This window comes from Pongo pygmaeus, chromosome 12, assembly GCF_028885625.2.
Source record: "Pongo pygmaeus isolate AG05252 chromosome 12, NHGRI_mPonPyg2-v2.0_pri, whole genome shotgun sequence".
Classification (NCBI taxonomy): Eukaryota; Metazoa; Chordata; class Mammalia; order Primates; family Hominidae; genus Pongo; species Pongo pygmaeus.
Window position 1 is genome coordinate 57,947,001 of NC_072385.2, and position 24,385 is coordinate 57,971,385.

A 24,385-nucleotide genomic window follows, 5' to 3' on the forward strand; every position below is an offset into this window, starting at 1 on the left:
CCTCTGAACTCAGTGTGATGGTTCTAACCATTCACCTGTATCATCCAGTTGCCACCTTTTAGGACACAAATGACTGTTGAAAGAGGTGCTGCATTCTGGCTCAGCGGCTCAAGGGTCCCTTAACAGCAGCCAGTCTCTTTTCAAAGCCCCTGGAGCTCCCACTCCTTCTCCTGTCACTCTCAGAGCCTCTGGCTGCTCCAAGGACTTTATGGTTGTTTCTTTGTGCCTGTGAGTTGGTTGGTGTTTTCTTGTTTTGGTCTTTCCTGAAGCCTGCTGAAATCTACCAGCCTGAGAGTGTTCTGTTGTAGCCCATTCTATTTACCTCATGGAACTGCCGCTCTCCAGGCCTTCTAATTGTGGCCCATGTTACTCATATCTGTGACCCACTGAGAGCCCAGGTTCATTCTCCAAGCCTTGAGACCCCTCTACACTCTGTGACTCAATTGCCTGCCTTCAGTTCATAGCAGCATCGAATGAGCTGTTCATGAGCAGTTCATAGCAGCATCGAATTGGGTCTTTGCCACCTCTCTCCCACTTCATGCTCAGGAGCTCTCTGTAAAGCCTTTGCTGAGTAACTGGGTAATGCTAATGCCAGGCTTGAGCTGCAGCAGCTGGGGAGAGGATGTGCTCCTCCAGCCAGAGGCTGGAACACTGAGATCCCAAGTCCCTGTTCTGATCCCTGGAGGGATGGTTCTATGGATGGGCAGTCTGGGCCATGTGTGTGTACTACTGGCCCATCACAGTCACAGGTGGAGTCATGGAGCTAGAGGCAGGGAGCAGCTCCAGCTCTCAAATTCCTATAGATATTTTAGAATGGGAACCGCTTTGGCAGTTCTAGGATAGCCAGCTCTGAACCACTGCCAAAGGCACACATTTAGTGACCTGAGGGATGAGGCAAACTGATCAAGGTACACAAGTGTCATCAGTGCAGGCTCCCGGGAAAGCACAGCAGGAGAGGAGAGGGCTGTGGCTTGTAGTTAAAATGCAGTGATGAATGTGATGATGATTTGAACCTGATGGGCTGTGCCTCAAAGGTGAACCAGGGAGAATCAAATAAAGAATTCCAGAAGAGGTAAGGGGGAATTGTTTAGTGGGAATTAGGAAGCTACGGGGAAGAGAAAGGAGAAAGGTCAGGAAAATCAGGGATGTAAGGAGTTTCTACTTCCTTGAAAGCCAGGAAGCTCACTTGAACAAAGAGCACAAGACCCCAAATCTTTGTGGCCCCCCTGGCTGGGAGAGCTCACTGGTCTTTCTTTAGGAGCCTGGCTAGTTTTTGCAAGCATAGTTTTCACAAGCAATTGAAGGATAATTTCCTTAGCTCTATAATGAAGCTATCCCCCAAAATAAAGTGCGGCTGGCCAGAGAGGGTCTGTAGTTTCCAAAGCCCCAAAGGACACCTGCAAATCAGCTGTTGCAAAAATATGTCTTTAGGAGTCCAGGCTACCTGGAACATGGCCTCAGGACAGCAGAATATGCCTTATCACTCACTTTGTGTTCCCAAACAGAAGAGAAGAAGGAGAGTGGCCACGTTGATTCAGCCAAGCACCTCCAGGAGGTCCTCTCTGGATGTCCCATGAGGCTGCCCCTCAGCCACAGCCCAGAGCACGTGGAGATGGCTTTGCTCAGCAACATCCTAGCGGCCTATTCCTTTGTCTCAGGTAGGTGCCTGGTTTCCACTGGGCCAGGACTGAGGTCTGGGGCTGGGTCCAAGGTTGTCTCCTGGGTGGCCATCTCTGGCCTTATTCTCAGTAAAGACACGCTATGTAATCATAGCTACTGCTCTGCTTTGCTGAGCTTTGAGATGAAAGGTCTCCAGGTTGGGAGTTAAGCTTGTCATTCTCTAATTTGAAAAATGAAGGGTTCTAAGAGCTTTGTCTTGCAGAAAATGTTTAGCTGCTCAAGTGAGTGATTGAAGTGGCCCGGGGCTACTGTTGGCTTCTGTCACTATGCATTAACTCTGACCAAGGAGGGGGCTGATGGAGTACCTCAGCCTGGTTATTCTATGCAGTTAACCTCACACAGGCTGCCTGTGTGTGAGACTGTGTGTGTGGGAGAGAGAGTATATGTTTATATATTCTGTGTTTGGGGCCTTTCTGAGGTATTTGATGAAGCTGTAGAAGAGATGAAGACAGAAGGCATGTGGAGTATGGAAGAGTCTGATATTTGTCCCTTCGTTGGTTCAAAATTGTACTCTTTAGTAGGATGGCTGATTTTCTCCTCAAGATAATTTCTTGAAAACGGATGTTGTTCATATAAAAGGAGTCATTTAAAAATACATGAAAATGCTCACTGGTTTGAATGACTAAACTGTTCCTCTGTTGCTTGAATGAGTTTTTAATTTCTTGATACTTTGCTTTTGTTTTTGTTTTGTTTTGTTTTGCCTGATGTCTCTGGATATATTGTATAAAAAGGAAGGGACTAGGGTTTCATTTGGATTTCCTTTGGGCGAGGCCTGGTTTTACTTTCTAATTCTCTAGGCAGGGTTGACACATGGTGGTCTAAGAGTTGAAATGCAAACCTGACATTATGATTTACAGTGGCAATTCTGAGACAAGTGGAGGGTTCCATGAGCCAAGGAAGTTCGTGGCTTCTCTTTGTGAGAGGATCTTGGATGATGCACAACCTGATTTCAGAAAAAAAGGACTGCTCAGGGTCTTGTGCTGGGCGAGCTGCAGCATGTAGTCTGCTTGTGCCTCAGGTCCAGGGCTCTGCCTTCTTTGATCAGTGAAGGCCTAGGTCAACAGTCAGCTCCTCTTTCCCCTTAAGGAAGTCCAGGGCCTCCTTCTCCAGGCACTCACCCATTAGAGGAATCTCATCTTTGCTCTTGCTTCAAGGCAACATTGGAGAGAAAGGACACAAGAGCTGGAAGAGAGGTTTGAAATTCAGACATCGTTTTCACAAGCAATTGAAGCATAATTTACTTAGCTCTGTAGTGAAGCTATCCCCCAAATGAAGTGAGGCTGGCAGAGAGGGTCTGTAGTTTCCAAAGACCCGAAGGATACCTGTGAATCAGCTGTCGCAAAAATATGTCTCGCATGAGAGCAAACAGAGCACCGCACTTTGGACCTCTGCTCAGCACAGGAGGTACCTGGCAATTTTCCATTTCAGTCAACATGACCCTGAATTGTGACCACTGAAAGTGGTAACTCATTGAATCGTCCTGTGTTTGCCATGTGTCTTGTGATCTTGTCAAGGCTGAAAAGTACATGGCCCTGTTTTTCTCTCCCCTCCAAACTTCCTCCTTCCTGCCCCATATTCTTGAATTAAATACTACTTGGGATGCAGGAAGACAACGCTTCTTTAAGTAAGTATGGGCTGAGATAAAAAAGAAAACACAAGGAAATGGAAAAGCAGTGTGGCTAAAATAAAATTTGGATCCAGTGTGTAGACTCAATGACTGAAAATCTATTCTGAAATGGGGAACACTCCTTGATTATAAGTGAAATTAATAAAGAAAATTTCAAATATGTATTTGAATATTCAAGATACAAATAACCATTGTTTTTAGTGAAGAAAATCAAATAAATGGATTGGAAGCAATGATGAAAAGTATGATGGAAGAAAATTGTGGAAAATGTCCTAATCTTGTAGCTGTCTCATGTCCTCATTCTGCTCTATCAGATCTTCAACCCCGCAGGGCCCCGGCCCCTCGTATTTTCTCCCAGCGCATCTGTTGCCTCCTCTCCTATCCACGTGGTCCCTTATTTCAGCAACACATTTGCTAATACCCATAACTGCCTTATTCTTTTGTGTAGCTTCTGAGTAAACCAGTAGGTGAAACCCCAACTCTGAGTAAATCCTGCTCACTTTCTTGTGTGTGTGTGTGTTCTTTGTTAGCGGGGTGTCTAAGGTGCTTGGTAACCTTGTGGGAGAGATGGAGACAGAAGAAGGCATGTGAGTTGGGAGAGTCTTATATTCGCCCCTTTTTTCGTTCAAAGTTGTACTCTTTAGGAAGACAGCTGACTTTCTCCTCAAGATCATTTATTGGAAACAGATATGGTTTATATAAAAGGAACCATTTAAAATTACATGAAAATGCTCAATGGTTTGAATGACCAAACTGCTCCTCTGCTGGTTGAGTTTTAAAATATTTGATATTTTGTTTTTGTTTTGCCTGATGGTCTCCGGATTTTATGTAAAAAGAAGGGGACTGAGGTTCTGATTGGATTTCTCTTTGGGCAAGGACTGGTTTTACTTTCCAGTTCTAATCTAGCCAGGGTTCATATTAGATGACTTAAGAAAAGTGACCCTTTCTCACTCTGTACTAGTTATCAAATGCCAGTATAATTTGCCATTTGAAGCCGCTAGAAATTCATAGTCTCCAATCTTAGCTGAGCTTTTCACATCATACTTTAATCTCCCTATTTATTTCTGGACATATCTTGTGCCCATTCTTCACAACAAACATTTCAAACCTTGACCATTCCAATAATTGTAAATATCTGCTTACCACAATGGACCCTACAAGTAAATGACAAGTGTCAAACTAGGGGAAAATGAAACATTAATGAAGAAGAGTTAAAGTTTATGACAAATAAAGAGCTCTTACAAATCAATAAAAGTGCCCCAAAAGGAAAGTGGACAAAAAACAAGAATCAACAGTTCGCAAAAGAAGAAATACAAATTATCAATAAAACATAAACAACTCAAATTCTGGCAGAAAAATGCAAAATTGAAACTGCAATGAGATTAACATTTTTATTTTATACATTTCTCAAAGACTTGACTGATTAAGTATGTAATTTTGGTCTTGGAGAAAGTCTGGGGAGATGAGTACTTACACATCGTGCTGATGGAATTGTGAATTGCTACAACCTCTCTAAAAAATAATTTGACAATATCCATCAAAGCCCTTAAAAACACATACGCTAGCCAGAAATCTCACTTCTGGAAGTGTCTTCTAAGGAAAGAATTAGGGATATAGGCAGAAATTTTACTATGAGGATGATTCATCTCAGAATTATTTATAATACATGTAGTAAAATACTAGGGAAAATTTGTGAGTATTAATTGAAATAGAAATATGTTTATGACATGCTACTAGGTAAATAAAGCCTGTTGCCACACATCATGTACATTATAATCCCATTTATGTATGTATATTCATATGTATAGGTAACCACTTTTTGTGGGTGAAGGTATATGTATTTTTAATTTTCTTTTGCTTAACTGTATTTTTAATAACAATTCATTGATATTACTTCATAATAAGAAATGTTATTTTATTAAAATATTAAATTTTGAATTATACCATACATATATTAGACAATTATCATGCCTCTGTCTTTTCTAACTTCCTGAGCTTCTTATCTAAGTGTCCTGAAAATAACTATTTGGTTGTGCTATAAGCATTTCAAATTCACTCCAGCCTAGAATAGAATATTGTCCTTCTCTTTAAATATGCTCTTTCTTTTATATACCCATCTAGGGCATCACCTAATCCAGAAATAGGATTTTTAACCTTTGATGCGTCTTCTTTACTGCCCATATCCAACTGGTTTGGGTCGATTCATTTTGCCTCTTAAAATGTATGGCATCCACTTTAGTCCCACCATCATTGATTGACTGGCTCCAAGCCCCATCATGTTTTTGCCTGCCTTATCATAATGGTATTTGCCATGGTCTTGCCTCCACAATCTTGTTTCACAGTCTGCATTTTGTAGCAAAATAATGTTTCCAAAATTCAGATGTGATGATGCAATTCTTTTTATTTTTTAGCATCCCTTAGTGGATTCTCATTATCTCTGGGATAAAATCCAAACAATTTTGTGTGGTTTAAGAGTCAGGATTGTTTTCAACTGCAAAAAATGAAAACCTCAACTTGGTGGCCTAAACACATAGACGTTATCTTACCCACATAATAAGAAGTCTGGAGGTAGGTGGTTGCTAACATTGGCTCATTAGCACAAACATGTAGAGGCCTGTCTTTTTCTTTCTCTCTCTGGCTTATTCTACTCAGTGTAATATATTCCAGCTTTATCCACGTTGTCACAAGTGGCAGTATCTCTTTCTTTGTTAAGGCCGAATAATATTTCATTTTGTAAATATACCACAGTTTTTAAAATCTATTCATCTATTGATGGACACTTTGGTTGTCTGCATATCTTGACTATTGTGAATAGGGCTACAATGAGTATGGGAGTGCAGATATCTCTAAAGATGCTGATTTCACTTCCTTTGGATATATACCCAGTCAGAGACAGAAATAAAAATACTGTATGATCTCACTTACACATAAAACCTAAAAAAAAAAAGTTGAATACATAGAAACAGACAGTAGAATAGTAGTTATCAGGGGCAAGGAGGAGGATATGAGAAGTATGTCCAAAGATACAAACTTGCAGTTTTGTGGGATGAATAAGTCTAGAGTTCTAATGTATAGCATGAGGATGACAGTTAAAAATATTTTATTGTATACTGAAAATTCACTAAGAGAGTAGATTTTAGGTGCTTTTACCACACAAAAAATAAAAAGAAGATGATGAACATGTTTATTCACTTGACTGGAGTAATCATTTAACAATGTGTATATATAGAAAAACATCAGGTTGTACACCTTAAACATATACAACAAAAAATGTAGGGGCCAATATCTCTGTGATTCTCAAAGCCTTTTTTCTATGTTTGTCATCTCATGGCTGCCAAATGGCTGCTGTTGTTCAGGCTGATTCAAGATCAAAAAAGGCAGAAAATGGGAGGAGGTTCCAGTAGATCTCCTCTCAGATTTCATTGGCCAGGACTGTGTCACATGGTCATTTCTAGCTGCAAGGGAGGCTGGAAAAATGAGAATTTTAGCTTTTTCAATCTTTAGATCAGTGGTTCATATCAGATGTGATTTTGCTCTGCAAGGGGACTTCTGGAAATGTCTGGAGGTATTTTGGGGTGTCACAGCTTAGAAATGCAGGCTGCTACTGGCATCTAATGGGTGGAGAAACATCCTACAATGCACAGGACAATCTCTTGCAACAAAGAATTATTGGGGCCAAGACATCAATAGTTCTGAAGTTGAGAAAGCATGCCCTAGAGCAGAGGCAGGCAAGGAAGAAAGGACTTGATGTTTTGAGGCATCCCACTCTGAAGTTCCTTCTGTGGCTTACCAGAGATTTTAATGTCTGACCTTTACTGCTCCATGCTTTTATTTAGTCACTACCCTCCCTGACCAAGACCTCTGCTCCAGTTATTCTAAACCACTTGCCAGGTGTTTTCTTACCTCATTGCTTTTGCACAGTCTTTTCCTTTTCCAAGAATTCTCCCTTTTAGTCCTGGACTGGCTGACTCCCTCCCAGTCTGCAGAACTCTCTTAGGGTCATCTCTCTTCAACCTACCCCACCTCGAATCAATGGGCTTAGGCACCCACCCACACTCTCCCACATATGTTTTATTTCCCTCTATATTAGCACTTGGATTGGAGGACTTAACATTTCTTTTTTAATTGTTTGTAAGGAACTCATTGGGACCAGCATATGATAGTTTATAATGAAGATAATCTCGTTAATAATACTGATCTCATTAATAACTCCTAACAAGGTTGTTAGAAAGAGTAAATGGAATGATTACTCATTTTAATTTAATGATTTGAATATTTAGTATATTTGCCTGTCTCACTCTTCTATTTCCTTTAAGTTTTTTTTTCTCAAAAGTCACCTTTGGGTACCCCAAAAATATGTATAGCTTCTATGTACCCATAAATTTTAAAATAAACAAATAAATAAATCACCTTCTCAGTAAATTTTGCTCATCACTATCCACTTCTCCCCAAAACACACATTCAGCACTTCATATCCTTCTTCCTATTTTTCCCATTTTTTCCTCCTTATCATCTTACCATCATCCACCATACTATATATTTTATTTATTTGTTTAGTATCATCTTCCCTGCTGGAACTCCTAGGAGAAGAGAGATTTTTGTTTCTTTTGTTGACTGCTATATCCTATGCATGTAGAATAGTGCCTGGCACCCATCAGATGCTCAGTTAATCAGTAAATGAATATGGCTCAATAACCAAATAATTATAAAAAGACATGTAGCAAAGAGTCTTACCCAAGAGCTGCTTCCTCCATCCAGTTCCCAAGCTTGACACATCATCAGGCTCTTATGCATCCTTCCAGAGTTCTTTATGCAGATATTAAGAAAATATAAGGATATAGTTTTCTCCTCCTCCGTTTCATGCACAGGTAGCACACCATGCATACTGTTTTGCCCTTCACGTTTTTCACTGAATAATATATTATGGAGATATTTTAGATCAGCATGTGGAGACCTTTCTCATTCTTTTAGACAACTACATATTATTCCATTATACAGATAGACATCCATAGTTTAACCAGTTCTCTACTTATGTCCAGTGAAAATGGTTTAAATCTTTCCAAACTGAGCAACAAACAGAGCTGCAATAAATAACTATGACATCTATGTTCAAGTGCTCTTATAGAATAAGTGCCCCAAAGAAGAACTGTGGGAACAAAGTATGTGTAAATTATCAACTGAGAAAAATATTAATAAATTATCATTTAAATAATTTTACGAATTTACTCTTAAAAGATATATGAGAAGCCCCTGCAGCAGTGTTTTCAAACTTTTGAACTTTGACAATCTGATAGATGAAGAATGATATCTAAGTGCTATTTAATTTCTGCTTCTCTAGATCAGAGGTCAGGAAGCTTTTTCTTTAAAGGGTGAGACAGTAAATATTTTCAGCTTTGTGAGCCAGTCTCTGCTGTAACAACTCAACTTTGCATTGTAGCATGAAAGCAGACATAGACAATGCACAAATGAATGGGCAAAATTGTGTTCAATAAACTTTTATTTACAAAAACATATGGCTGGGCAGACTTGGCTTGTGAGCTATAGTGTGCCAGTCCCCATTTTTCATATGTTGAAGAGCCATTTGTATTTCTTTTTCTGTGAATTGTCCATATCTCTTGTTCATTTTTTATTGATCTTTTTCTTAATGCTCTTTCTAGGCACTTTTCCTATATTAGTCCTTTGTGTCTGTTACATATTACACATATTTTTCTTAATTTATCACTCGTCTTTTGACTTTGCTTATAGTAATATTTTTCAGAGCAGGAGTTTTGGGTGATTATTTTTCCCTGTTTAACCAATATTCATTGAATGTGTAACTGCAAGTACAGTTATGCTAACTGTTTAGTATTTAACCAGAATTCGAATCACGTTTCCCATGACATTGGTATGAGGGAGGCAGTCTCTCAACAGTGAGGGAGCCTCACCCCCAACAACTTAATTGATGATAGTCACAAATTTGGGCATTTGAGAAGGTGTTGTAGTTCTGGATTTTCTCATTCCCCTTTATACTGTGAATCCTGTGAGGGCCGAGGGCCTTTGTGTCCTTAGCCTTTAAGCTATGCCCAAGGCATTGGAGACTTGCAGTAAATGTTTATAGAATGAATATAAGTAACCATGTATTAATATATATAATTTGTAAATTTTTTAATATTTAACTTTTTATTGGTGTATAACATGCATACAGAAACATATGCACAAAACATTTATGGAAAGCTTGATGAATTATTACAAAATAAATACACTTGTGTAACCAAGAAATAGAGTCACACTTGCTCATGCCCCTGATAATCACATTCTCCTTCTCCTTCCAAAGGTAACCAAGATCTTAAGAACTAAGTATAGATCAACTCTGTCATTTCATGTGTTTTATTACGGAACACTAAAAACATATACAAAATACCAAAAAGTATAATAGACCTGTCACCCAGCTTTAACATCTACTAGTCGTATGTTGTTTTTGTTTAATCTGTACTTCAAACCATTTCCCACCCCCCACTTCATTAGGTTTTCGATTATTTTTTAGATAAAATGCATACACATTGAAAGGTACAATCTTAATTGTACCTTGTTGACAAATCAGTATACCCACATAAACTTCCCCTTTTAAGAATTGAATTATCCCCCTTAACAATCATTAATGTGCATAGAAATTACCTCAAAGTATTATTTAAAATCCAGATTTTTATAAAATAGGTGTGAGTTTTGACTGAGAATTTGTATTTCTAACAAAGTACAGATCTGCAGAGCACATAGTAACTACAATGTTTCCTTTATCTACAGTAAATACAACTTGATGAATAAAATTAAGGAATTTTGACCTAGGGTAAAAGGATGGATCGAAATGTCTGTACAATATGCTATATATAGGAGCATTTGGTTAACAATAACATAAACTAACCAAACAATTTTATTATTTTAATAACCAAAATTAGCAACAATCTTACTGTTGTTTTCATAGAAGTGCTCCCTCAGAATAAAAAAATTTTAGTAACATGAGAGGGTATTGGTTAACTGGTTAACTGGTTAACAGCAAATATTTAAAAGTAAATGTCTGATAAAATTAAGTAGCGGGTATCTTTTCAAGCCCATCAATGATCTTACATAGTTATCCAAAATTCAACCATTTACACAGCAAGTGCAGATGATTTTCATAGCTTCCTATTAAAATTATATTTTACTGCCCTTATACATTTTAACTCAGTTTTCTTATAAAATTCCCCAACTTAAATTTTTATATGACATGTGATAAGTTCCCCTTAAATTCAATTTAAATTTACTGAATTTTATTAGGCAGTGTCTGTGTGTCCACCACCCAGTATTATATGAGGTTCCTCCATTTGCACAGGCATCACAGCTAGGGAAACAGGAATCCACAAGACACAAGACACAGGCTGTCTTCTGCATCTCTTTCCTTCTCAGGGCATCAGTTCATCAGTCAATCAAGTCATGTGAGAGTAGAGGTTATATATTTTTTGGCACAGATGGTATCATTCCTCCCCTCAGAGGAGGAAAAGACCAGAAGGTACTCTTAGGAGACACTTACTGGGAGGGCTGAGCCCCCTAAGGTGTGAGGCTCTGATCAGCAGGTATAGACTTTTCAGGAGGGAGGGATGAGGCAGCCATTCTGAACCTGCAGCTCTACTGCCTCTTGTCCCATCTCAAGACAATTCTGAAGGGCTGTTTTGGGCTGTCTGGATGGTGGAGGTTGAGGAACAGTTTGGGCTTTGATGTGGCTCAGATGAGGTGTGTCATAGGGGGCCCCTATACTCAGTATCTGGGCTGGTGCCTTTGAGGTCAGTAGGTTGCCTCTTTGTATCCAAGTCCATTTTCACTAGGGAGGAGGCTGGAGAGTCTAAATGGCTTCCAGAGGCCCCCTCTGATTATCTTTGGAGGATGGGCACTGAAAAGGGCAAAGTCATTATCTTTGGAAATTCTAGAAAGTCTAGTTGGAAACCTGGGAAGACCTCTTGCCTGGTGCCTGAATACTCAATTTGCAGTCCTAGCCACATAGATGGTTGGTAGGCATAGAGCTGGGTTTGCATTTATATCAGCACAACCTTGCGTCGGGTTTGAAGAAGTGGCCAGGACTAATGTCTTGGTTACAGGCTGGAGAACATCATGAAAGCAAACTTCAGGCTGTTGACTTTCATCTTGGCAATGATTGTTGGGTCCTAGGCAAAGTTTTTGAATGCAGCATGAGGCCAATCCATAGATCCACCTCCACACATCAGCTGTCCATAAGCTAAGAGGGAGCCCAGTTTATATCTTGATGGGAGGCTCTGCCAGGTAGAAGAATCACATCTCAGGTTTCTTGACAACTGGCTGACTTGTTGAAACAGATCCAGGACAGATCTACTTTTGGATGTGTGGACAGGCATTAGCCTTTCAGTTTTGCTGATGCTTCACTTGAAGTCTCCTAGGAAACTTCTGTGGTAGGTTCTTCCTCTGCAGTTCTTGCCTTGCCTTTTCCTTCGTTCTTCCTGTGAGTCTTGGTAAATGGCTATGGAGTCTGGAGTTGCTGGGGCTTCCTCAGTCCCAGGTTCTACTTTCCCTTCTTATTTGGCCCAAGGGTTGTGGGACAGGGCCCCACCCCAGCACTTCACTGGGCACCTTTTGGTCCTGGCCATGTGTCCTAAGACTTGATAGTTCTTACATGTTCTCTTGGAAATGAATTAAATTTGTTTCTTCCAAATCTCACAGTAAAATTGCTGCTCCAGAAAGATGTATCATGGATATTCTGCTTTTGTGCATCCTCCCTGCATAGAATTGAGGCTGTGCCTACTCTGGTTTCAGAAGCATGCAGTAGAGTACGTAAAGTTAATCTGCAAAAGGTTTCAGACACTCATCAGGGAGCTTCCTGCATGGGCTGAGAAATGCCAAGACCCCAGGCCTCCAGTACCACCCCTAAGGAGGGGCTCACAATTTGCAACGTTTTTAAACAGTTGGAATATCCTCCACTAGAGAGGGTTTGGTGAAAGTAGTACTTTTGTACACAGATGATAGCAAGATAAATTAGTGTACCACTTTTCAAAACCCACTTGGCAACGTGTATCAAGAGCTATAATAATATGTATCCTGTTTGACACAGAGATTCCTTTCCTGAGAATCCATTGCAAGGCAATAAACAACAAGCAAAAAAGGAAGTAGCATTAAGCACAAAAATATTTCTTGTATTATTTATTTTTCAAAAATATTTCCTCATAACAACCTAAATATCCAAAGGCAGGAAGCAGTTTTTGTAAACTGTGGCACTTTCACTGGGAAGAATACTATGTAGCCATTATTAGGCATGATGGAGGGAGACCATGGAGCAATACTGAACAGTGTTATATGCTGTGTACATGTGAAGTGTACATGTACAGTATATGCAGAGGAAAATATATGAATTATGTATACATGTCTATATATACTCTAAGCAGGTAAATGTGAATAAATATGTGCATGTTTATATGACAGAGAAAGAACAAAGGAATATTCACTATACTACACACTGTATAGTTATATTCAGGTTGTGAAATGATGGTGATTTTATAATTTAAAAAATTCCCTACCCTTTTTTTTTTTCTGAGACAGAGTCTCTGTCGTCCAGGCTGGAGTGCAGTGGCGCGATCTCGGCTCACTGCAACCTCTGCCTTCCAGGTTCAAGTGATTCTTCTGCCTCAGCCTCCCGAGTAGCTGGGATTACAGACGTGCACCACCATGCCCAGCTAATTTTTTTTTTGTATTTTTAGTAGAGACGGGGTTTCACCATATTGGCCAGGCTGGTATTGAACTCCTGACCTTGTGATCCACCTGCCTCGGCCTCCCAAAATTTCCCTACTCTTTTAATGTTATACTGGCACAAATTATACACATATCCACATACATACACATACGTATGTATTTACATATAACAAATGTATTAGCTGAACTTTTGGAAATGGTGTCTTCATAATTTAGTTCAATGAATATTATGAGATATGCACCATGAGCAACACACTGTGCTGAATGCCCAGAGAATCGAAAGTGAATCAATCATATGGATTCTGCCTTCAGATTCCTCACTGTCATGTGGGAAAGATAATGGTTATATAACTAATTATAGCGCAACCACATAAAGTGCTGCCCAGACTGGAGGGGCTAATTAATCACACCCTTCTTCTAAACTGAAGGACCCAGAAAAGCATTCGAATTTTGAAGTTGACCTCATCAGTGTGAATTTCAGCAGTGGTAATGCTGGATGGAATAATGTGTCAGGGCCTTCTACCTAGTCCGTTGAGTTCTAGGGCAGCTATGGGATTGTAGGTCTTTCCCTTGCAGGGGAAGAAAAGTGAGCCAGTGGATTGGGAGGAGGGACAGGGCAATGGATGCTTCCTTGTGGGGTGCCTATTGCCTGTGGAAGGGGATGAAATGAGTGAATTCTTTCTTTTTTTATTTTACTCTAAGTTCTGGGATACGTGTGCAGAACGTGCAGGTTTGTTACATAGGTATACATGTGCCATGGTGGTTTGCTGCACCTAGCAACCTGTTATCTAGGTTTCAAGCCCCACATGCATTAGGTATTTGTCCTAATGCTCTTCCTCCCCTTGCCCCCCACCCCCCGACAAGCCCTGTGTGCCCCTCCCTGTGTCCATGTGTTCTTATTGTTCCACTCCCACTTATGAGTGAGAACACGTGGTGTTTGGTTTTCTGTTCCTGTGTTAGTTTCCTGAGAATGATGGCTTCCAGCTTCATCTATGTCCCTGCGAAGGACATGAACTGAAATGAGTGAATTCAAAGGATCATACATCAGAGCCAGCCAGGTAGGAACACAGATTTCTCAATACTCCTTCCTGGAGAAGAACAAGTCAGAGATGGAAGGAAAAGGAAGGAAGCTTCCTCCAGCATTTTAGAGAGGGCAGTAGTGTTAGTGGAGGTCTTCCCTTTCCTATGGGGTGGGGCAGAATGCCATAAAGAGATTTTGTTTGTTTGTTTGTTTGAGGCAGAGTCTCATCCTGTTGCCCAGGCTGGAGTGCAATGGTACGATCTCATCTCACTGCAACCTCTGCCTCCTGGGTTCAAACTATTCTCCTGCCCCAGCCTCCCTAGTAGCTGGGATTACAGGCGCCCACCACCACGCCCAGCTAATTTTTATATTTTTAGTAGAGACAGGGTTTCACCATGTTGGCCAGGCTGGTCTCAAACTCCTGACCTCATGATCTGCTCTCCTCGACCTCCCAAAGTGCTGGGATTTACAGGCGTGAGCCACCGTGCCTGGCAAGAGATGTTCTTACAGTGCCTAAAGAGTTTGGAGAAGAGATTTTGCTGAGCACTCCCTGACAACACACAAACCCCATGATTCTGTTTAATGCCCACTTTTTTTATTTTATTATTTTGGGGGGTTAAGATAGTTTTTTATTAATGAAAATTTATGGGGCACACGTGAAATTTTGTTACATGTATATAATGTGTAGTGATCAAGTCAGGGCATTTAGGGTGTCTGTCGCCCAAGTACAATACATTTTTATTAACTATAGTCACCCTGCTCTGTTATCAAACATTGAATTTATTTCTTCTATCTAACTATATATTTGTACCGTGTAAACCCACTTCTCTTCATCCTCCCTCCTACCCTCCACTCACCTTTCCCAGCCTGTTATCTGTCTTTCCACTTTCTTTCTGCATATGATCAAACTTTTTAGCTCTCACATTTAAGTGAAAACACGCAATAATATTTTTCAAAACCAATTTTAAAAGCCTTTTGCTTTTCACTCAAGGAATTGGAAGCTTCAGAGCCAAGAAGAAAGCCCAGGCAGAGAGAAGGTTGCACTTGCATGGAGACCAGCTGGCCTGGTCTGGGCTGGCTGCTGCTGCCCTATCCCGCAAGGGGTCTGTTGGGCATGATCTGACCTCTGAGGATGCAAATGAAATTAGCTTCAGGACCTCTACATAGGGCCTCTTCCTGCCTGTGAAAACAATGACCCTGCAGGAAACAAGATACAGCAATACATTTATTTTTATTTACTAAGGGAAAACAACTGACAATAGCCCTCCCCACTCTGCTTCCTGGGTAATTAACAGCTGTCTGGATCTGGTCAAGACCAGGGTGGATCATTGGCCAAGAGGAAGTGACCTGGAGCAGAAAGTATTAGAGGAGAGAAAAAACAATCACCTTGGAGCTCCAGTTTTGAATTTTGTGGGAAAAGGAGGAAGAGGCATGACATAAATTCTATCAGCTGTGAAAATCAGGCCTGAGTCACCAGCTTGGGATCCAGTGAATTCCATTACCCAGTCTGGTTGCTCTTGCTGGGCTTGTCCAGGAATCCACATCTGGATACTAGAGACAAAAGGGGATGTTTTCTGATCTGGGAGGCAGGACAAGGTAGACTCATTAAGCTACAGAGGGAGAACAGTGGTTTCCAAGACGGAGTTCAGAAACTATCTTTGAAGTTAGGCCTATGTAATAGGTGGGGTGAGGGCAGTATACGAAAGCTAGAATGACTTGTTTTTCTGCCTTTAATATCGTTTTCTATTTTGGTCAAAGCATGAACTTTTGAGTATCAGGCAGAATTACATTTGACACCCTCATCTTGGCCTCCACTTTTAAACAAGAGTAACACTACTTACCCTGCTGAACAGTGGTAATGGCTGAAGGTATTACAGATGATCAGCATAAAGGAATTATTCCAGATCTTGGCAAAGAGAAGCACTCAGTGAATGATAGCTCTTTCACTCACTCTATGTATGTATGTATGTATCTATCATCTATCTAATGTCTTCCTCCCTCTTTCCCTCTTTTCCTTCTTGCCTTCCTTCCTGTCCTCATCCCTCCCTTTCTTCCCCATGAGTGCATATCTATGTCTCTTTGTGCATGCATGTATGCAATATGTATATCTGTATATACCCTAATATATATATTTTTTTGCCTTTAGCTGTAGTCTCCCTTTCATTTTTTTAATTACTTTTTTTTCTTTTATTATTATTATACTGTAAGTTTTAGGGTACATGTGCACAATGTGCAGGTTAGTTACATATGTATACATGTGCCATGCTGGTGTGCTGCACCCATTAACTCGTCATTTAGCATTAGGTATATCTCCTACTGCTATCCCTCCCCCCTCCCCCCACCCCACAAAAGTCCCCAGAGTGTAATGTTCCCCTTCCTGTGTCCATGTGTTCTCATTGTTCAATTCCCACCTATGAGTGAGAACATGCAGTGTTTGGTTTTTTGTCCTTGTGATAGTTTACTGAGAATGATGTTTTCCAATTTCATCCATGTCCCTACAAAGGACATGAACTCATCATTTTTTATGGCTGCATAATATTCCATGGTGTATATGTGCCACATTTTCTTAATCCAGTCTATCATTGTTGGACATTTGGGTTGGTTCCAAGTCTTTGCTATACCCTAATATTTTTAAGCATTCTTAGATTCCAGAATAGGTAAAAGGGTGCATGTAGAGATGCCACTTGTGAAGGGCCTGGGAAGTAGAAGGAGTATATAGCTCAAGCTGTGCTATGTCTGTTCAGCATTTATAGGTTTTGACTTTTATTTCACTGGATTATGTGGCCATTGTTATGTTAGAAACCTTCATGGTCTGAAAACTCTTGTAGGGAATATAGGAGTCTCCAAGAAATGGAGATAGATTTATGGAGCTCCAGATTCATACTCCAGGGAGGACAGGGTTATATTTGCTGCCTTAGTGGCTACATGAGCTATCTAGAGGCTTTAAAAGACAGCCTATCCCAAATTTATTTCTAACCTACAAATGTGGATTGGTTAAATTAAGTTCTTTTAATGCTACACACTTATACTAATACAAGAGAGGTTGAGTTATTGCATGAGTTGGGCAATAAAGCAAGTGTAACTGATGTACTCTTTCTCTGTCATGTCCTCTTTCTCTCACTCCGGGATTAAGGCAGGTTTTCTCTTGGTTGGGGAATTGTCTTCCTTGGGTTGAGGGGACTGAGGGAGGATGCAGTATTGGTATCTCCTTCTGAATCATGGCTCCTTCTGAACCTAGGCAGGCTTTCTTCAAGGCTTCATGGTGTAGAAGACAGAGGACAAGACTTTGGTCTGAAGGATCATCCACAGAAAATGGATGTACAGTGCCAATCACGGGAGCTCGCCTGCTGATTCCCACTTACTCTGCCTACAGGGTCACTTCCTCTACCCATGAGAGCAGAGCCAGCTTCCCATTATGCAGCTCCTTCAAGGGCATTATAGCAGAAGTGGGCCAGTCCCTCTCTTTGGCTCATTTCATTCTAGCTCAGAAAAGCTGTGGCGTAACTATAATTGGCTCAATTTCTTTTGCTTGATTAAGGAGGCAAAGCCAAAGTAAGGCCAGAAATCAAAACCTTTTTTGTTGCCAGGGCATACCAAGCAGTATAAACTCATTTCTAATTTATATACTCAAAGCCATACCTCCTAAACCAAAGTATATGAAGGATTACTTTAAATTCTTCTTTTCCTAAGGGGAGAATTTTCACAATAACCTTATGTAGAATTTTTATTTCACACTCATAATAAAGTGATCTTTAACAGAACTCTAAGAAAACTCCTTTAGAATGTTTCATACTAACCAAAGAAGGAATTAAACATTTGTGAAGTTCAAGGCATGTCACTTGAGCACTACATCAATGTAAGAAAGACTCAGTTTTATTGAAGGTTAATTATCCATTGGAAAAAATTCACTAAGGGGCCCACACTCTGGCATTCCAGCAGAGGAGTCAGGGATGAACATGAAGAGGAGGGTGTGTTTATGGGTCAAGAGTGTACAATGAAGTCTTTGGCTTGTCTGGACTAAAGGCTCCTATGGAAGAGTTTGGGGGGATATGATTGAAAGGGAGATTGGAACCAGATTTTTGACAGCCTTAAGTGCCCTCTTTTTTTTTTGTAAAAGTAATAAGGTAAATAATAGGAGTCAGATTTTAAAATGTTGCATTGACAGCCATGTGCAAAATTAAATGAAAGTGGAAGGAAGTGGAATCCAGAGTTAGAAAGCTGCAGGTGCGGGGAAATGGCAGTGAGTGGGAAAGAGATGGAAGAGACATGAGAATGGCTGAGATTAATTAATTTATGGCTAGAAGCCAAAGAGTGAGTCAAAAAATGACTCTGGGCATTGGGGACAATGACTGAAGGGAGCCTCAGGCAGAAAGGGGAAGGTTGAAAAGGGGAGGGAGGGAGGAAGGGAGAGAGGGAAAGAAAAGGATAGAGAGAGAGGTAAGAGAGAGAACTTGTTGTTTGAGATAAAAGAGGATGAGATCGTTGTGAGGTACATTCTGTATGAAGTTGGAAGGTACATGGGAGTTTTTAAAAATTAAAATTAAAATTTACAGGAAATGTATCTCTTAAAGAGATGGATGAATTTCCTCCTTTCCCCTCAATTTGTTTATGTATTTATGTATTCATGAATAAATATCACTTATTGCCAGAAAGAGGCATGATTCAGTGACAGTTCTATTTCTGATTTTTATTTGTATAGCTATGGGTGTTGAGAAACTTTGTTCACATAAATATGCAGACAAAAACAAAAGAAATTTTGTTATAATTAAGTCACTCCAGTCTTTGAATTAAGTTTTCATCGTATGCCAAAAATCAGAGTGATCCGTCATCAAAAGTTATTTTGATTTATCAGCTGACAACCTGATTAGGCCTTCCTTCAGTTTTGTTGAAAACCAAGAATTGGAAACTGACTTGGAAAAGAATGTGTTACCAGTTATTAGGGGTTTTGCCTCCTGTCATTGAAATCAATATTTCAATATTTGGAACTGTTATTTTGCTTGGTGGCCATTTTTGCACTCTGGGCAGTGCACCATAGTAAGATGGGATGTGGGGTGGGGGAAAGGTCTGACTTTAGTGAAATGGGGGAAGCAGTGGGTGGTGTAGAATAGGTAAGACTGTGCCTTCCACCACAGGCACCTTCTCAGGCAGATCCAATATAGGAAAGAACAAAGAAAATGGCTGTGTAAGGTCTAGAAATAGATTTCCTTAAAACCAGCTATGCCTGTTCACCTCTTAGGCACATGTTCCCACTGTGAAGACTGCTCATCTCAAATAAGGCTGAGCAGTGAGATGAAACTCAGGCCCTTTTAGACCAACAGGGACTTAGGCATATGGCCTGATGAGTTTGTGGGCAGAGGCAGCAACCTGGGCTCCCTGACCATCCGTCACCCTGAGTAGAATGACCTGATTCCTTCCTGATGCAACTAGTGGCAGAAAATCAGTTCTGTTAGCAATTGGGAGCAGATTTCTGAGGCAGAGTCAAGGCTCTTTCAGAGGAAAAGGGCTCCTAGGGAATTCTGGACAAAGTAGACCGGTCCAAGACCTGACCCTTGGGAGATATTTTATCTTGATAAACAGCAGAGCCCATTTCTCCAGCAAATGGGCTTCATTTTGCTTTATCCCAGTGATTTTGACTTTTTTATTATCACTAGAACAAGGTTTTGTGAAGACCACTCTGGACTGACCCTTTATGGCTTTTTGGTTTTCCATTTCCTGTACTCACTGACTTTTCTCCAATTCTGCACTCTCTGAGATTGCCCCATTGGTGCCTCATGCCCACTTCCATTATTTCACTCGGTTGTGCTCAATTCCAATTATGTTTATTGCATGTCCTTTTCTCCTATCAGGCTTGAAGGTCCAGTGAGGTTGTGATTGGCTCAAGGTCATTTAACTAATAAATGAGAGTGCCTTCCTCCCACTTTACAAAAGAAAGGCAAATTATTGGATTTAACCCAATCCAGGGAGGCCAAGTCCAGGGTTTTTATTTGCCCCAAGACATGTTCTCTCTATCTGAGGGCTTAAGAATTTTCTAAGTTGCTCTAGAATCTAGATAAGACTCAGGCCCATTCCAGCCTGTCATCAGATAGCATGTTTTTATACACATTGTGCATGTTAATTATAATCAGGCAGACATGAGCAAATCACAAATAAATGCAGATTGGTGTGGAGTTCATGGGCTGTTCTGGTCATTAGTTCCTCTGGGAAAATATAAATCTAAAGATAAAGGTGGGGCCTTTGATGTGATCCCATAGCATCTGGCATAGGAATATGCTATTTGTAAGCAAATGAGTTCTGAGAATACCATCTTTAAAAGAAAAAAAGTGTGTGTGGTGCAAATTTAAACTTACTAAGTCACTCAGTAGTGCTACAACTAGAGATGTACAGATACACTGACAACTTAACATTTGGTTCCTTTTAAAAGTAAACAGCATCTCAATCTAAAGGTGAGACATTAAGCTAATTGTTAAATAATATCTAAAACAGATCTTTTCCTGAAACAGTGTTGCTAGATTTAAAAAAATTAATACACATTATATACAGCTGTTTTGAATCAACATGAAAATTGAAGAGGTAGTGCAGAAGGTTCTCATATCCCCCCCTTAGTTTTTTTGTTTCTGTTTTTTGGGGTTTTTTTACTTTTATTTTAGGTTTGGGGGTACCTTGTAGTTTTGTTACATGGGTAAATTGCGTGTCACTGAGGTTTGGTGTACGAATGATTCCATCACTTAGGTGGTGAGCATAGTACCCGATAGGTAGTTTTCCAACCCATTCCCCCACCCCACCCTGCCCCTCTAATAGTCCCTAATGTCTATTGTTCCCTTCTTTATGTCCATGTTTACCCAGCTTTTAGCTCCCACTTATAAGTGACAACATGCAGTATTTGATTTTCTATTCCTGTGTGAATTTGCTTCAGATAATGGCCTTCAGCTGCATCCATGTTGCTGCAAAAGACATGATTTTATTCCTTTTATGGCTGCTTAGTATTCCATGGTGTATATATACCACATTTCCTTTATCCAGTCCTCTGTTGATGGGCACCTAGGTTGATTCCATGTTTTTGCTATTGTGAATAGTGCTAGTGCTGCAGTAAACATACAAGTGCATGTATCTTTTTTGTAGAAAGATTTATTTTCCTTTAGATATACACCCAGTAGTGGGATTGCTGGGTCAAATCATAGTTCTCTTTTAAGTTCTTTGAGAAATCTCCATGCTGCTTTCCACAGGGGCTGAACTAATTTATATTCCTTTTTTTTTTTTTTTTTTTTTTTTTGAGACAGGATCTCACTTTGTCACCCAGACTGGAGTACAGTGGTACAATCTCGGCTCACTGTAGCCTCTACTTACCTGGCTCAAGCGCTCATCCTGCCTCAGCCCCAGAAGTAGCTGGGACTACAGGTGTGCACCAGCACGCCTGGCTAATTTTTGTGTTTTTTGGAATGATGGGTTTTCCACCATGTTGCCCAGGCTTGTCTCAAGCTCCCTGAACTCAACTGATCTGCCTGCCTCAGCCTCCCAAAGTGTTGAGATTACAGATATGAGCTACCATGCCCAGCCTGGTGTTCCTTTTTATGCACAACTTTGTCAACATGGTATTTTTTTACTTTTAATAATGGCCATTCTGACTGGTGGAAGATGGTATCTCATTGTGATTTTGATTTTGATCATGATTTCTCTGAAGATTAGTGATGCTGAGCATTTTTTCACATATTTGTTGGCTGAATGTATGTCTTCTTTGCAAAGTGTCTTTTCATGTCCTGTGCTCATTTGTAATGAAGTTATATTTTGCTTACCCAATTTTTTTTAAATAGATTCTAGATATTAGGACTTTGTCAGATGCATAATTTAGGAATATTTTCTCCCATTCTGTAGGTTGTTTGTTTACTCTGTTTATAGTTTATTTTACTGTGAAGAGGCTCTTTAGTTTAATTAGCTCCTACTTGTTCGTTTTTCTTTTTGTCACAATTGCATTTGGAAACTTAGTCATAAATTCTTTGCCAAAGCCAGTGTCCAGAATGGTATTTCCTAGGTTTTCTTCTAGGGATTTTATAGTTTTAGGTCTTACACTTAAGTCTTTAACCCCTCTTGAGTTAATTTTTGTGTATGGTAAGAAGAAGGAGTCCAGGTTCAATCTTCTGCATATAGCTAGCCAGTTATCCTAGAACCATTTATTAAATAGAGGATCTTTTCCCCTTTGCTGTTATTGTTGACTTTGTCAAAGATCAGATGGCTATAGGTGTGCAGCTTTATTTCTGGGTTCTTTATCCTGTTCCATTGGTCTATGTGTTGGTTTTTGTACCACTACCATACTGTTTGCTTACTGTAGTCTTACAATATAACTTGAAGTTGGGTAATGTGATGTCTCTGGCTTTTCTTTTTTTCCCCCCTTAGGATTGCTTTGGCTATTTGAACCCTCTTTTGGTTCCATATGAATTTTAGAACCATTTTTTTTCTAATTCTGTGAAAAATGATGTTGGTACTTTGATAGGAATAGCATTGAATCTGTAAATTGCTGTGGGCAGTATGGCCATTTTAACAATGTTGATCCTTCCAATCCAGGAGCATGGAGTATTTTTCTATTTGTTTGTGACATTTCTAATTTCTTTCAGCAATGTTTTGTAATTCTTGTTGTGGAGATCTTTCACCTCCTTGGGTAGCTATTTTTTAGGTATTTTATTATTTTTGTGGCAATTGTAAATGAAATTACCTTTTGATCTGGCTCTCAGCTTGGACATTGTTGGTGCATAGAAATGCTACTGATTTTTGTATTGATTTTGCATCCTAAAACTTTACTGAAGTCAATTATCTGTTTGAGGAGCCTTTTGGCAGAGTTTTTAGGGTTTTCTGGGTATAGAATCGTATTGTCTGTGAAGAGTGATAGTTTCACTTCCTCTCTTGCTATCTGGATGCCTTTTATTTTTTTTCTCTTGCCTAATTGCTTTAGCTAGATCTTACAAGACCACCTTTTATTTACCCAGAAAGGAACGTTTACCAAGCACTTTCACATGCATTATCTACACTGATCCTCCCAACAGCCTTGTGTAATATATGACACCTCAGCATTGACACTGATGCCGTAGAAGCACCAGGAAATGATGAGAAGGGAATAGGCTTTGAAACTGAATAGATTTGGGTTTGTTTGCTTGAGCCTTTCTACCTTGTCATGTGGCCTAGGGATGTAACAGTATCTCTTTTGGCTTCTGCCTTTTATTTCATAAAAGACAACCAACAAAGGAGGAAAGGAGGAGAAGAAAAAGAAATAAGTGGGCTATTTTAAAGATTGGGGCTGATGATATAATGGATTTCATGAAATTTTAGGAACATATTTGGACAATATTTTTTTCTTTTCTTTTTATTTCAATAGTTTTGGGGGTACAGGTGGTTTGTGGTTACATGGATAAGTTCTTCAGTGGTGATTTCTGAGATTTTAGTGTACCCATCACCAGAGCAGTGTACACTCTACCCAATGTGTAGTCAGAGAGATTAATTTGGATGACAACATCAAGATTATAAAAAATTTTAACAATCTGGAACCAGGGTGAAACAAAATGAAGTTTTTGTATTTGAATTGAAAAGAATCCTAATAAGTAGCACACAGAAATAGAAAACACAACTTAATGCCATTACCTTTGTGAGCGTGACCTGGAACAAGCCACTAGACCAGCATGTAGTGCTGGAACAAGCCACTAGACCTGGAACAAGCCCTAGACCAGCATCTAGGGCTGGTTGCCCTCACAATGTGCTTCCATCATTAACAGCCCATTGTTTTATTTTCTGTCCATTGCTTTCATCTGTCCCCCCAGTAGACTAGGTGCATTCTGAGAGCAAGAACTGAATCTTATTTAAGTCTTTGAATTTCCAGAACCTACAAAAATTGTCCAAATATACGCAAAGGCATAAGAAGGATATAATAGACTGTGGGGACTCAGGGGAAATTGGTGGGAAGGGGGTGAGGGATAAAAGACTATACATTGGGTACAGTGTACTCAAGGCCAGGCCTGTTCCTTTGTCCTCGTAGGTACCTAGAATGAAAACTGTTCACTCAAAGACTCCCATTCTGTTAAGCACATCTTACAGGGGTCACAACTAGGCCCACTAAGCATACTGATCGTCAACAGAATGACTGTTATCTTCTCTCACCAAGGAAAGAGCTCAAATTTCTCCTCCCCCTTCAGTTAACCTGCTGAGGCCACTCCTAAATACCTATACTGGCTTTCAATGTGTGACTGATTGCAACTATTGCTTTTTACAAAACTACCCCAAAACATAGTGGCTGAAAACACACATTTATTATCTCCCAGTTTCTACAGGTCAAAAATCTGGGTGTGGCTTAGCTG

General features: G+C 40.0%; 1 protein-coding gene across 8 annotated transcripts in view; it reads left to right on the forward strand.

Annotated features, from left to right (window-relative positions):
- Positions 1–24,385, forward strand: part of EVA1A (eva-1 homolog A, regulator of programmed cell death) — a 154,473-nt gene that overhangs the window by 127,708 nt on the left and 2,380 nt on the right. For 7 of the 8 annotated variants that reach the window (XM_063648576.1, XM_054474886.2, XM_054474883.2 and 4 more), the window contains one exon: positions 1,506–1,658. In XM_063648576.1, the coding sequence (XP_063504646.1) occupies positions 1,506–1,658 (153 nt within the window). Of the gene's footprint in view, positions 1–812; positions 1,073–1,505; positions 1,659–24,385 lie in introns of those variants that run through there. The other variant, XM_054474888.2, reaches the window with a different exon arrangement.